We start from the raw sequence: 15,932 nt of genomic DNA on the forward strand, positions 1-15,932 counted from the left end.
GCACTAGAGCACATTATTTATTCCAACTTGATGGCTCATCTTCAAGAAAACAATTTTTTCAGCCCAACAGAGCATGGTTTCAGAAGGGGACTATCTTGTGACACGCAATTGGTTGAATTTTCTCACGACATAGCCTTATCATTTAATAACGGTAAACAGGTTGACTGCATCTTTTTAGACTTCCAAAAGGCTTTTGATTCGGTAGCGCATAATCTGTTGCTGATAAAACTGTCTGCACTAAACATTCCTACGGTTCTTTAACATTGGATTGAGGCCTATCTTGATGACCGAAAACAGTGTGTTGTTCTTAACGGGACGAGTTCATCATATAGAACAGTCTTATCAGGTGTCCCCCAAGGATCGGTTCGGGGGCCGCTTCTCTTTCTAATTTTTATTAATGATATAGGTGAACAGGTATTAAGCCATCTCAGATTGTATGCCGACGACTGTTGTCTTTACCGCGAAATTACTTCCTTGAGTGATAGTGCCCAATTACAAAATGACCTAGACGTGATATTACTGTGGTGCAATAAATGGAATATGAGGCTGAATTTTTCTAAGTGTAACGTTGTCCGGTTTACTAACAAACGTCACATTTTTTATAGCAAGTATTGTCTTGATGGTGAAAACCTGTCGATTGTATCAAATTACAAGTATTTAGGTGTTTTGTATAAGAATGACTTTTCATGGAATGACCACATTAACTATGTAGCAGCTAAGGCTGGCCGTGTTCTCAACTTCCTAAAGCGAAACTTCAAGAAAGCTCCTCCTAAGTTGAAAGAAACTCTTTACTTTTCAAACGTGCGCACTATTGGAATACGGATGCTCCGCATGGGACCCAGGTACAAAGACTTGCATTGCCGAATTGGAACGCATTCAGAAGCGTGCAGCACGGTTTGTTTCTTCCAACTACGACTTTACGATAAGCTCCTCTGATATAAGAGCCGATCTCGGATGGCCGACTTTGCAGGATAGACGGAAATACATGCGCCTAAAGCTCTTTCACAAAATTTTTGTTGGAGCAACAGGCCTAAGAAAGGAAACTTATATCATTGATCCTACCTACAGGTCGGCCCGTCGCGATCATTCTTTAAAGGTCAGAGAATATAGCTCTCGCATTAACGTATATAAGCATTCGTTTTTTCCAAGAACATGCCATGATTGGAATAGTCTACCGGAGGAGGTTGTCTTGTCGCCAATCAGTTCCTTTGACTCTGCCCTTGCTGAATTCTTGTTCAAATAGGTATCGTGTCACCTCTACACGGCATTCAACTCTTTTTAGCCTTTTGTAGTTATACTGTGATGTACGGCTCTTGGTTGTCTTGATATATATGTGTGTATGCATCTATTATTTTTATTTTTTATTTTTTTTCTCTCGAATGATCTGTTCGGAATATACATGTGTCATGCCATCTGTATTCTTAAACGTATTGCTGATCTTCTTATGTTACCTCTTGATGTTGTAGACCACCTGTAATGTATTCTTTTTTGTTTTCCCCCCTACAATAATGCCCATTGGGCGCTGTAGGTATCTGAATAAATAAATAAATAAATAAATAAATAAATAAATAAATAAATAAATAAATAAATAAATAAATAAATAAATAAATAAATAAATAAATAAACAGCAAGAACAGAAGCTTTTAGGGTGCGGCCTTCATAAGGAATCTGAATACAGTGTGTTCGCGTCCCTTTTTTATGCAAGAAGTTGGAAATAATAACGAATAATGAATAAAAAAAAAAAGAGAGGAAGAACGAGCGAGAAGCACATGGTGTGAAATGAAGAAAGAACACATATTTGGCGTGTATTTTCGAATATTTCCAGTGTCGATGGCATTCGCTCATGTTTGTAACTTTTTTTTACCTGTTTTCGCGCAATGCATTCTGAGATCCATTACATCTCTAAGCCTGCTGCAGGCACTACATCCAAATTTATGACGTCAACGGAGTGCCAGTGCCTTCTTCACGAACGCAGGAAAACCATGTATTTGAACTGTTACAAATCCCTCTAATGGTTTTACTGGTATCGACCACAGGGTACGATTTTACCCGTGGTATCACCATGGCATGCCTACACCGCATTGTGAACGTTTGGAGTGTGCTCTAAGATGCTTAATGATTCATTGGATTCCACTCTCGGAGCTCGTTAGATGTCATTAGATGAATTCTACACTCTATATTCAATAGTGGCGACTGTAAGACGTTGTTAGATCAATTTTATCGTTTCAACATCCGCAGCAGAACGTGTTCCTTAAGAAATGAAAAAAGGACCTGCTCCTCATGAGAACTCGCGACACAGGTTGTGATCCTGTTTGCGGTAGAATGAACCAGGGAAAGAAAGATTGAGAGCTGTATTTTGCATATGTATGTAACCCCCCCCCCCCGGCTATGCCAATAGAGCCGGGGGGAGAGGTTTATACATGTGCAAAATAGAAAAAATTCGGGAGGGGACTGGGGTCTGAAATTTTTCAATTTTGCATGTGTATATATATAAACGCGCACCTACAAACAGACGCAAGAACCAATACATAAACGGTGGTTGAACTCCTCCCCCCCACCGAAAAAAAAAAATCTGGATGCGCCCCTGCTGAGCTTCGTCCCTCGGTATTGTGCTTCATTTTCTGTTTTATTCGACTTCTATTCCATAGAAAGGCACGTGTGCTTTAGAGATAATTATGAAACACCACACATACAGCACTTATTACGAAAAAAAAACATTAAGTTGCTGCTTTGTAACACAGAAAAGAGGTGCACGCATGGCCCTATTTTGTGTCCGAGTTGAGAGTGCTGTTTGCATTGCAGCGTTTCGTGATGCCCGGTTTCGACCCCGCTAAAAAGTTCACATATTAAAACTGCAATGCAACGATTCGCGATGATATGCGTGTGTTGTGCAGAAACCTGTTCGCAGTCAAGTGTTCAGGAAGAAAACAAAAACCGGGCTGCTCGCTTGATAAAAGATAAAGTGCCTGCTTATTTATTTGTTTGTTTGTTTGTTTGTTTGTTTGTTTGTTTGTTTGTTTGTTTGTTTGTTTGCACTCAAGGCCAAGGGAATCACGGGGGGGGGGGAGCGGGCAGGAAATGCCAGTAAAAAGTTAACCAAATAAAATGCGTAACAAGTAACAATAGCAAATTCGCATTGCTATTTGGGTGACAAATCCATCATTGTTCGGATTTTTAAAAGGTGTACATAGTTTTCATGTCATATTCCCAGGTCATCCGTAGCAGGGACTGCTGCTGCGGCAGTTGCACTAGAAAGCATTTGCCTCCCTGCTTTTAAGATGAAAGGCATTGAGCAGGCATTCGGAATATTTCCACATTCTGACATCTTAATATCATGATCACTTGTTATTCACTGAACACCCATAGACCGCTCCACCTCCACGTGTCAATTTCATATTTTATAGTATATTAGATTTTTTATACTTCCATATAGCGCGTGTTTTTAGTCCACTTTACAGCCATTCTACATCGTAAATCATTTGTCACCGTTAGCACCATATTACCAGCCATGGCACTGTTTGGCCAAACCTCACCCCTTGTGTCATTAAAAACTACGCATCACCATCCATTTAGTTTTTCTTTCTTTTTTTTTCTGCAAGTGCTATGGCTGCGATCGCAAACCGTGCCGTGCCCTCTTCCATGAGCAATGGTTCCCAAGGTCCCGCTCAGGAAGGAAGTTCCGGCGGCACATACACACACCCTCTTGAGCAACGCGAAAAGCTGCAGAGGAGGGATGGCGTCACAGCCACGAAGGGGGGGGGGCAGGCAGGCAGCCGGGTCTGAGATCGATGCGAGCCGCATGGGAGGGTTGGCGCGCATGCTTTTACGACCACACCGGCGTCGGGCGCTCAGTTGATGTAGAGCACGTGTCCTTGGTGTTCAGCTTGAAGCAACAGAGCGCCGGTGTGGCCACTGCGGTTCTCGTAGACCGCGTTTATTTTAGCCTCGGCGCAGTCGTGGAGCTTTATTTTATTCATCTTCTTTCGCTCGAAGTCACGTGCTAAGTGTGCGTCAAAGCAGGAAAGCTCTTTGCAGAAGTGGGTGTGCGCTCCACAACGAAAGACAACTCCACAGGTAAGTCGCCGGAACAGCATGAACTTTTGGTTAAATATGGCAGTAATAAAGTTACAGTAAGTAAATTACTTTTTCTTGCAATATAGTAAGATTTAGTAACTAGGTAGTGGATATCTAGGCTGTAAATGTCTTATAAATACATTTGTAATGTGCCAATAATAATTGTTGGAGTTTTACGTCCCAAAACAATGACATGATTATGAGAAACGCCTTAGTGGAGGGTTTCGGAAATTTCGCCCACCTGGGGTTCTTTAACGTGCGCCGTCAAAATCGCTGCAGCGTTAACAGTTGAGCTGCAAAATCTATATAAAACGTTTAACAGCTTCACGTAAGCTGGCAATTCGTGACCAAAAAGATGACTACCGGATTAGTTCGCGCTTGATTTATCATCAGTACGGTAGTTAATTTCCTTGCACAGCTGTTACATCCGTTCTTCGTGGAGAGTATACGATTTTGTAAATTGTTGCAAACATAGTTAAAACCCTTGCTTCCGGTTGTTGGTACAATTTATCTTACCTTCTCAAACGCTACATATTTTATTCAAGATTTATTCGGAAGGCGATTTCATCGAATAACTTCTGCACTCAAGGCGTGTTTCAATAGCGAAACCTACCCTGGCCGTAAGTCAAAGCCTCTGTTTAGGAAGCATGTGCTACAGTACAAGCGGAATGCTGAGCTCCGGCCATACCGCGCGACCCAGGTTGCTTCTCGCTCACACAGATTATGAATTCTCCTTTTCGTAGCTGCCGCTGGAGATGTCTAAGCATTTGCATAGTTCTTTCCATCATTTTTTACAGCGAAAGCTGTTAACAGATCACAACGTCAGTGGGGTAATTGTCCGCCGCCGCCGCCGGTGTCCGTAACCACTATCGCGCGTGAATTGCGCGCAACGAGTGACCGGGTCGCTCATTCCTTCCAACCCATTACAAAAAGTTCAGCCATAATTCTTCATCGTAATCAGCCGCAGCACAGCAAAGTGCACATAATGACTTACAGATGGGTAGCGGGTACCTCGCTTATCCGCAAAATGACGAATAATGGCAGAGTGGGTGCTTCCCTACTTCATGAAAGTTACGATTATTTATGACGTAGTGGGTACCTTGCATGTGAGCTTGTATTAGTTGCCCCAAGAGAGCCGATTACGGCCTCTAGAAAGGCCACTCTTCCAGCTTTCGCTGTGACTGTGCTGCGTGTTCCGCGCAGACCTGGCGATTTTTAGGGGCGAAGCTCCTTAAGGCGGCACCCGTTCGTCCCTCGTAGTCGTAGTAGTGCGTAACCAGTCGTAACGCTAGTGCCAGATCTTGACCTCCAAGGTGGTGCCGGTGGGAGATTTTTCCTGTGCGTTGTTGAACAATAAAAAATTCGCAGCGTGCGCGTTAACTAAAAGCCGAATTCTCCTGTCTCTCATTCCCCATTAGCAGCCATTGGCATGTTCAGTAGGAAACGTTAGTAGAAGTAGAAGTGTAAGTGTTAGCTAAAAGCCGACTTCTTCTGTCTCTCATTCCCATTAGCAGCCATTGTTTACCTCCAAGGTAGTGCCTGGTGAGATTTCTCCTGTGCGTGATTAAACAATAAAAATTTTGTTCAAAACGCCGTTGATTGATGAAATAAACCAACGAAAGACGCCAGATGTTTTCTAAAAGCAAAACGAAAGAACGCCAGATGTTTCTAAAGCAAAACGAAAAGACGCCAGCTGCTTAACGAAAGACGCCATATGTTTTCTAAAGCAATGGTTTTCTAAACAATGAAAATTCACAGCGTACATGTAAAATTAAAGTGAGCTGCAAGTCGTCATAACTCATCGAACCTTTAGTATAAACGCGCCCGATCTCACGTCGGTGATGATGTACTGGGCAGAATTCACGGAAGATTCACTGTTTACCGATGAACCTCCGCAGCTTCGCCCACTCATCATCACTCACTCCGTGGATATGCTGTGATTTTTTTTTCTTGCAGTTTCGGACAAGTATTTTCAGTACGCGCAATGAAAAAGGAGTTTCATTTTAATGTACTCGAAGTTGAATGTCCGAAGTGGTTGCGCTTGTTTTTAGTAGGCGTGTGCACGAAGATGACGATCGCGACCAAAGAAGTCTGAGATTATGGTTGGAAATTACCCGCAGATGAGAAATCGTTCCAGGCTCTGTATAGGGATAAATGGTATGGGAGAGTATGAAGGACAGACAACAAAATATGCGAACAAACTGAAACAATGACGTCATCCTCTATTCTTTCAGTTTCTGGCTGGTGCATCAGTATTACTATTCATTTCCGGCACACACTACGCAGTCATCCACCGCACGAGCCACAATTGTTTCGGACATACGGCATCCTGGTTTACGCCCAATTCTGGCTTTTTAAATCTCATACACATAAAAAAAAATCAGGAGCCCTCGCCCTATCGAGAAAATGAAGGCAAGCGAAGGTTGGCGTGTGCATGTCTGACGCACTACTTTTCTTTATTTCTTTATTTCTTTCTTTCTCTCTTTCTTTCTTTCTTTCTTTCTTTCTTTCTTTCCACTGAATTGCGCAATGCTCCCCCATGACTGTTTCCTTCCTCCATGCCGGGAATTGGACCTTCATCCACGTGCTTAGCAAAGGAACACTTTAGTTGCTACAGGCAACGACGGTCATGCGTCCATACCAATGCAACAATGAAATACGGCAACGTGAAACGATAAGTGAACTCGATAAAAGAAAGGATTGCCATAAGAAAAACGGCTGATCGCCCACAAGCCCACGATCGAGGGAGCACCAATTGTTGGAAAATGGCGCTTACAAATACGCAAGTCACCGGTGCACCTTCGATGGCCGCACTTCTGTAGACTCGCCGGCGCTGGGTTTCTCTGCGTTACGACGCCAAAATCTGTGAGTTATAAAAGCTTCACTTAAAAGTTTACTATGAAGCCGTGTTTACAGAGTCCTTAATTACAGATGTGCGGAGGCGCTACACCGCACCTCCACCAAATGCCAAGAGGTGTGCTATGTGACCGAGTCCGCAGATGGTAGAGCCGAGCAGCAATAAGTGACACACGGGACAACAATGGAACAAAGCTTTATGGCCAACCTGTTATCGTTCTCTTCTTTCAAGCCATATGTCCACTGCTCATTGATTTCCACTAGAACAGGCACAAATCATGCGGAACGCCGCTGATATTCAGTTTTTAAAGACGATAGTCTCTTGGGGAACTTAAACGCAGAAATTTTGGTCTGTCTGTCTGTCTGTCTGTCTGTCTGTCTGTCTGTCTGTCTGTCTGTCTGTCTGTCTGTCTGTCTGTCTGTCTGTCGGTCACCCGATTCAGGGACCCGGCCAAAGTTGAACCACTTGCTTACTGCCCACCCATCTTGAACTGGTACGGCTGTTCATAATTGTGAACGTTGTCCATCGAAAAGTAAATATTACGCATATCTGAGGCACAACATCGCTAGGTAAGTATTAGGTGATGTGTTCCTTTAATAGAAAATACATAGACACGCAATTTTAAAGACCCTAGTTTCTTAAGCTGCGCTGAAAATGCCTATGCGCGCCGACGAACGCCCTCGGCCACGGAGGAAGGAAACCCTCTGCACAAGCTCATGTTTCCCGACGTATTGCCAGATGGCGTCCATATCTCACGCAGCGCCTCCTCTATCGTCTTTACACGGCATTTGCAGCGGAGCACGCAGATACGCGGCCAATTTTTTGCCGACCATAACTATATGCTGACATTTGCGTCAGTGCGCGCGTTTCCGCTGACGATACATCGAAATTACGTCATCCACTTAAACAGCACGCGATTCCGCAAGCCACGCCGGTGATATCATATGTCCTCGTTTTAGGCGCGAAGCACCTTCGGGTCGCGGCTTGTCGGCGCGTCATGTCGTGTTCACGGTCCATCATAAAGGCTATGCACCACAAAAATTGGGTAAATCTCAATACTCGTCACCGGTCCATACTGTGCATATTATGAGTTACAGGTTCGTTGTTACTGCCTAAAACATTACGTTTGGCTTAGCAGCGGTGTCAGAATCACCGACGAAATTTACCAAGGCGCTTAAGTTTTTTTATCTAAAACCAGAGACACAAACGTGGATCCCTACGGTAAAGTCATTTATTTCAAACACCACTTCATGAAACATGTCTGCAAGGTGATGGTGCTTTACTCGCCACCGGTCCACTTAAAATGAGGAAGGCAACAGTGAGCCCAACAAACAGCCCACGACGTCAGTGGAGCTGAAACACTCTTCCCTACATGCCATAGGGAGCTGAAACCGGGCACGTAGGGAAGAAGAAGAAGAAGAAGAAGCACCTTACGGTAAGCTTCATTCCGACGCAGTTTTCCGACGAAAGTTAGTGGAGCTGAAACACCCTTCCCTACATGCCCGGTTTCAGGCTCGACACCACTAGTGCCTCATCAAAGAAATTTCTCTCAAAACAATGTGGCGAATTACTTCTGTCAGGCCCTTCTTCTTCTTCTCTCTCTCAGTGCCCATTAGCAGCGATTTTGCTGTGGGAAACACCGGCGCACACTGCATGCTTCGCCCCTCTCCAGGTTTCACGGTAGCGGAGCTGAAACATGCACGAGACTAAAAAGCCACCTAAACATCGCCCAATGTTAGCGGTGTAAGCATGTTTCATGTTGGCTACCTTGTGCTGCCGAGCAAAACTAGTGCCGTGGTGTACCCAGAAATTCCCTAGTCAAGTTGTCGAGAGCAGACGAGAGCAACGAGAGGCCGAGTTGAAACTTGAAGTTAGAGGCACTTGATGGCGTGTCTTCTTTAAAGATTTTTTTGTGTATCTGTGTCACGCTTTGTTGTGTTACCTCGCGAGTGTTTGCTTAGAAGTGACTGAGATTGCTAAGACATCGACTCTGCTGTCAATTTGGATGAAGCGCGAAAGACAGGGACAGAAAAGGCACACATACAACCACATGTGCACATACTGCGCTACGTGTGGGTGTGTGTGTGCCTTTTCTGTCCCTGTCTTTCGCGCTGCTCCCTTAAGTTATGTTGAACCAACTAGCCAACAAGTTCACTCTTCAAGGTATCAGTGGTGTTCCGATAAAAGCGCCTGGTAAAATTCAGTGCGCTCCAGAATGAGGGATTTGCCTTGTTAAGCTTCACCGCTGCACAGTGGCGTTATGAGAAGAAAACTAAACGTCACGCTGTGAAGCTCTAGCCCTTCGTGGCCGAGAAGGGTTCGTTGCCGCAATGTGGTTGGTAAAACATTTACGGCTTCGAAGCAACTTAAAGGAATCAGTCATCTCATGAGACTGTCCGAGACGTGTGAATATGAAAGCTTAGAGGCGTATTTTATATTTGTAATAATGGATATATCGAATTATTTCGCGATCCCCTTCGAATCCGATGTGTCCGACGGTCAAGTGAGGTGAAACTTGAGGCACTCGAGAGCGTGCGTTGCGTTAAATTAAATGTCTGTGTATGCCCTGCTTTATATTACCTCGCGAGTGTTCGCTTGAATTTATACAGATTCTTAAGACTAACAGCACCGCTGAGAAATCCATCATCTGCGCATTTATTATTTGACCTGAAATGTAGCAGCTGGTGTTTGAAGTACACATCCGTAGCGGCGCCTCGTCGCAATTGTGCAGCAAGTTGACACTATGCGATCACGTTGAATTCAGGCCACGTGATTCATTGGTATCTTGTAATAATTTCTGTTGGCATAATTAAGTTCCTCCATGACACTATTCCAAGCTATTCCATGAAGTGGCTTGGTCTGTTCTCTAATGTAGAGGGTTGCTGCTAATTCGTTTGCCTGGCGGGTAGAAGAATTGAAGAAACCTTTGCTATGCACTTGCGCATTTATTAGACGTTTGGGTGCTCGTACGGTGACTGGAGACTGCGTGGGCGCCTTTTTTTGTAATTAAAGAAGACAAAGCATCAGGTAACGTATGTGGCAGTTACGATTTCCCTGCTGGTGGGCTTCGCTGCACAACGAATCACTGATGCACAGTACATGCTTTGTGGCATAACACAGCTGCAATGCCATAAAGCTGACTATAGTGAATCTGTCATCTTGTAGCACGTATATATAATGTAAATATATAGTGCATTGAATCCAAGGGGCAGTGCAAGCGAGGCGTAAACAAGCAGGGTACGAGTCAAAATATGGGCGGCGTGCGCAGCACAGATTTCTTTGCGCTCCACAACGAAGGAATTGCTTTGTAAGTTTTACCGCTAGAAAATGCCACGCTGTGAAGCTCGCTACCTGTGGCTGCAATTAGTTGCCGGAAAGAGTATCGCCAGGTTGCTTCAGTGGCGCAAAGTGTTGTCTGGTCCTATACGTACACGTTTCACACGAGCAGGTTGATGAAAAATAAGCATTGGGAAAAACTTTAACGACTTCACAGCAGCTTCACAACGAACAATTGTCTGGGGACAATCCGAGACGCATGAATATATATATATATATATATATATATATATATATATATATATATATATATATATATATATATATATATATATATAGGAGAAGAGACATAAACGACATAGTATGGCTATGTCGTTTATGTGTCTTCTCTTGTCTTCGTTTCATTGAGCTGCACATACTCAGTATATACCAAGACATGTACCAGCTATATTTAAGCTTCAGGCAGGCATTTTATGCATTATTAATTACGAGTATATCGAACTATGTAGCGATGCCCTTTGATTCCGATGTATGCGAGCTTTACTGTATATACACTTAGCCGACAGTGTGGATTCGTAACACATTGGTCGGTTCAGCGAAGCATTATGTGGTGAGGAGCATTGATTTTCCTGGCGTAAACAAGTACTTTTTTATTATATGATATTTAGGAGATGTTGGTGCTTCTGTATAGCACCAGCTACTCCTTTTCACTGATGATAGGATATGTGACAACCACCGCAATGAAAAAAAAATATTTCATAAAGAACAGCTAGGCAAAAAAAAGTTATTCACAATGGTGTTTCATATATCAGCTTGATACCGCACGCATGCGATGGGAGCCATGCATGCATATGCGAAATATATCGGTTGAGGATGGCCTAGATCCATCACCACGATGTGTTCGGTACGCACCGGGAACTCCACTGATCTGATGAGAAAATAAGCAATCTGCATCGCTGCGCCTAGTACACACATACTGTGCTCCAAGTAGGGAGGCCGGCTTCGGCATGACGCTCGTTCGCGTGGTGGCTCGATCGCCACAAGCATTTGTTTAAAACAAGCAATAATATTGATTATTCGGTGACTATAACACGGAATATTGGAGCTAAACGTTTTTCTAAGGCACCTTTTGGGAGAAGCTGGCTTTTCTGGAACCACAAAACAAGCTCCGATCATATCTCAAACTTCGTCGTCCAAAAAGAACCAGCTTCGTAAACTAATGCGCTTCATACGCCAGCAAGGTTAACACAAAAATGAAACCTAATGTACTGTGCGGCTATGCCTGCGCAGTGATCTCATTGAGCTGAAACAAAACTGATTCCCCCGCCTTGCGAACTGCGTGCCCCTTAGTCAAAAAGTGGCCCTTCTCAAAGAAAGCAGCAAGTATGCACCTTAATTCGTGCGTCCATTAAATCAAGCCACCTGCATTTCCATGGTTAAATCGCATGATCAACGTCTCGCACGCACGTAGAGCCACGGGACTAGGCTAGGTACATCTCGCTTGGACTTTCCTAGGGACAGCACCAAAAAGTGGTCTGGCAACGCGGGCATGTTTTGGTGGCTTTTTAGTCGTTCCCCTGAAACACCCTTCTCTACATGCTTCGCTTCTCCCCAATTTTCTTTCTCATTCTCTCTCTTTCTTTATTCTCGCCTACTCATTGTATCGTGGATGTAGTAATAGTTTTTCTCGGAGTCTGCGTGCCAAGACACAGACATGATTATGAGGTATGCCGTAGTAGGGAACTCCGGATTAGTTTTGACCAGCTGGAATTTTAAAGGGTTCCTGACCACTTTTCCAAGTAGTAATCGAATGACCCCAGTATCGCAGTTTATTGCCCCACGAATCGATTGCCGCTGAAATTTTAATTAATCCGTGAAGAACGAGCAGAGTAACCGGGATTCGTCGCACGCTTTAAGCACTTCCTCTCTTCTTTCGTCCCGGCGAACACGCTGGAAGCTACACACGAAGGGATGACGTGGGTGAAAGAAGCCACTTCAGCGTGCGTCATGAAACGTGATCCCTCTGTCCCATTGTGATTCCTGTGCGTGCTAGTGTTGCTATTGTGTTATTTTAACACACTACGAGCGCCGCGCTGGCACGTGGCGACACCGCGTGGCAAGAAGCGCATCTGATGCACAAGGTGCTCCTGATTTATGTCTGTCGGCTATCAGCCAATAGCAGCAATCCGCTGTTTGACGACATACAGCTGGCGCCAGGCCCACCGAAATGAGTGAGGATGGGCCCTCTGTATGAAGAGAGGGCACTTGCGAAAGAGGCGACTTCGTGCTCCGCTTGTAAACTGTACGTGCCGCGCATGACTACAAAATTCGTCTGGACCGTTCGCAGCCGTGTTTGCTGTTGTGTAGAATGTGTTTTTTCTCACCATGCCGAGGGGTAGTTCAGGACCATTTTAAACACACTATATAATCTAAGCGCATCTGTGCTTTTTTAACACGAAAGTGTCTTATGCCGGGGTCCACCACGGCTCCACTGACGCATTTCCGTCACGGATATGACGTTGCAAAATATAAAGACTAACATATGGCAAAGAAAAAAACTAGAAAGAAAAAGTTCCGTCACGTGGAATCGAACTCGCGGCCTCTCGATCCCCAGCGCGCAACGCGAAACGACTCCGCCACAAACGGCACGTTCTTCTACGTTCTAACGGCGTGATATTTATATACACCATTTGCCAGTGGCGGTACTCAGAGATCAGGGTACATCAGCGTGTTTTCGTTATCACTAGCGAGATGGCGCGAAGGGCTCGAAGAGCGCGCTTTAAATGTCGTCGCCCCCCGCGTTGAGATGAGCGTGCGTCTCTACAGAGCGTGGTCGCTCCTGCGCGCGCGCTTATCTTGTACGCCTTGCGCTGTCACCGCAAGTTTGCGCTGAAGTTACCGAGAGCACGAAGGTCGCTTCGCTCACTGCAGCGTCCGCTTTTGCGAAGGGAGCGCGCTGCTCACAAAGAAATAAGTTACAAGTGTGACAGTTCGCGCTCATCCCGAGTATACTTGTGCGTTCGTTTCGTGCGTCCTCCTTTGTATTTCACCAGCGCGCTTTAACTGTCAAGCTGTGACAGTTGCTCATCCTGTGTATGTTCATTCTGTGCGTCCTTTCTGCTTGAGCAACGCGTTGGAAGTTTCGAGCTGCTTGCCGTTCTTCGCATGACATTACAACTTGTTGCTATAGCATTCATTTCTTCGCACTCGGGGCGAAACAATGAACAACAAACGCTCAACTACGTCTGTGAAGACACGTTTTGCTTTCGTGTTATACCGATTCCTATGACAGAGGGATCAAGCATGTTTTTTTTTACATTTTTCACGTTCAAAGATGCGGCAGCCGTGGCCGGAAATTAAGCTGTCTTCCTGAGGCTTTAGCACCGCGACACCTTAGGCGCTAAACTAACAGGGTGGGCCTGTTCTGAATATATTCACGTCGATAGGTGCTCAATAGAAATTCGTATACTTCGTCTATTCTCGTGCTTGTCCTTCATGTGTGTGTGTGTGTGTGTGTGTGTGTGTGTGTGTGTGTGTGTGTGTGTGTGTGTGTGTGTGTGTGTGTGTGTGTGTGTGTGTGTGTGTGTGTGTGTGTGTGTGTGTGTGTGTGTGTGTGTGTGTGTGTGTGTGTGTGTGTGTGTGTGTGTGTGTTCTCGCCGTCTGTTGTGCATTTCAGGCATTAAGCTCCGCGCTTTCGTTATTATTTGCTGTACTTAGATTCAATCTCGATCTCTCCGCAGTAGTCCGACGGTCGGCCTTGGCTTGACTCGACAGCGCCAACTGCGACAAAGGGACACGATGACGCGCAAGTTATCCGTGGTGGTGATTTTGGCGACGTTCCTTCTCTGCTTCTCACGCCCAGTTCTGTCCCAACAGCGTGAGTACACGATTTCGACGCCATTGCGAAGAGCGCTTTCGATTGTAAACAGAGTATGAATGGTGATTTGGGTTTCACTTTAGACCACTTCCCAGGGGTGCTATTCTGGAACTACAGTAAAACATCGGTGATACGATCAGAGCTCATACGAATTTCGGGGAGATACGAATTTTTCGTTGGTCCCGGCCAAAACCCATTGGTCTGCAATGTAATGGAGTACGGTTGTTGCGAACCGATTTTCACCCGGCGACGTTTGATACGAACGTACGCTACCGCCCAGGTACGAAGAGGTGCTGTCCACGCTGTTGCGGAAGACGCGCCAAGCACGTGCGAACGCGGGAACGCAAGTGTGGGCATGCGTGCCGCACCGCTAAATTGTCAGAATCACGGGGTACGAAAAACACTTCTTACGGTCAGAATAAACCTTCAGAGACGCGTCACGGCCTCCGAGATTGTGTGGGCGAATCTTTGAGGCTCTTATGTGCCTCCGTGTGCATTCGCGCTTAGATTACAAAGGACATTAGCACCATGATTTTTTTTTCTAACGCGTCGACGCGGACTGCTGTCGTACTGTGTTCACACGTGCCTGCCTCGTGCATCAGACATCCTATGAAAGGTGGACCAGGACCGAAAGAAGGCGAGGACTGTCTTGGCGAAGGTGTCAGGCCTCACAACGTCAACATGCGCGACGGTTCAGGTCGCACTTGTGCGAGCACGGCCGTAAATCTCCCCAAAAAAACATCCCCAACACCTCCGCAATAACAAAATCATAACACGGGACCGTCGTTTTGTAATTTTGTGGCCTTGATCCATCGCGTCAAAGCGCTTATTTTGTTACTTTTGCTGCAGTACTCCGGTGTCATGCAAAAAAAAGCATACTAAAATTTGGAAGGGGTTACTGCTGTCGCGGGTCACAACGCACCTGGTTCATTATAAATACGCGCGTACGGGCCGTATATTTACAAGTGCTGGTATGATTGCCGACATCTAAAAACATAACTGACAATCATTCAGGGTTCTTCCTGACGTTGCTGCAGCCCTGAAAAACAATAAATGAAAATGTACGCCAGCTTTCATTTGCCGCATGCTAATTTTCCATGCTTTCTGGTGATACGAATTTCGGATGATACGAATATTTTTGGTGGTCCCGTGAGATTCGTATCACTGAGGTTTCACTGTATCCATCCAATGGGCACGCCATTTCGACCTGAGACTATATCAGAGCGCGCGCTCGGTTGCTGCAAAGCGCAGCAAGCCATGACGTAATCGCGCAAGTGCGTTAAACGTGAGGTCGCGTTGAAGGGACACTTAATAGGAAAACGAATTATTCGCATTATTTACTCTTTCACAAGCCCAAAATCACCTCTCTCGCCGCGAGAAGACGCTCGCTAAGTGAGAAAACGCGCCAAAAGAAAATAATAATTATCTGGGGTTTAACGTCCCAAAACCACGATATAATTTTGAGAGACGCCGTAGTGGAGGGCTCCGGAAATTTCGACCACCTGGGGTTCTTTAACGTGCACCTAAATCTAAGTACACGGGCCTCAGACAGTTTCGCCTCCATCAAAATGCAGCCGCCGCGGCCGGGATTTGATCCCGCGACCTTCGGGTCAGCAGCCGAGCGCCATAACCACTAGACCACTGTGGCGGGGCCAGAAAGAAAATGCGAGTGGCGTTGCCACCCGGTAATCAGCGCACCAAACGTCGTGACGTCATAGATTTCAGTGGCATCTACGACGTCCTACACACTTCCTAATTAGTAAAAATGAAGTACATTGTCCTCTGAGGGGGCCATAGACTTAACATACCAAGTTTCATGAAATTTCGTTGTGTCAATATCGCCAAAAA

General features: G+C 45.3%; 1 protein-coding gene across 1 annotated transcript in view; it reads left to right on the plus strand.

Annotated features, from left to right (window-relative positions):
- Positions 1–3,749: 3,749 nt before the first annotated feature.
- Positions 3,750–15,932, plus strand: part of LOC119372085 (uncharacterized) — a 39,351-nt gene continuing 27,168 nt past the window's right edge. Inside the window, exons 1-2 of the mRNA XM_037642539.2 lie at positions 3,750–4,074; positions 13,948–14,084. Of these exons, the coding sequence (XP_037498467.1) occupies positions 14,006–14,084 (79 nt within the window). The 5' untranslated portion in view covers positions 3,750–4,074; positions 13,948–14,005. The remainder of the gene's footprint in view (positions 4,075–13,947; positions 14,085–15,932) is intronic.

Source organism: Rhipicephalus sanguineus, chromosome 10, assembly GCF_013339695.2.
Source record: "Rhipicephalus sanguineus isolate Rsan-2018 chromosome 10, BIME_Rsan_1.4, whole genome shotgun sequence".
Taxonomy (NCBI): Eukaryota; Metazoa; Arthropoda; class Arachnida; order Ixodida; family Ixodidae; genus Rhipicephalus; species Rhipicephalus sanguineus.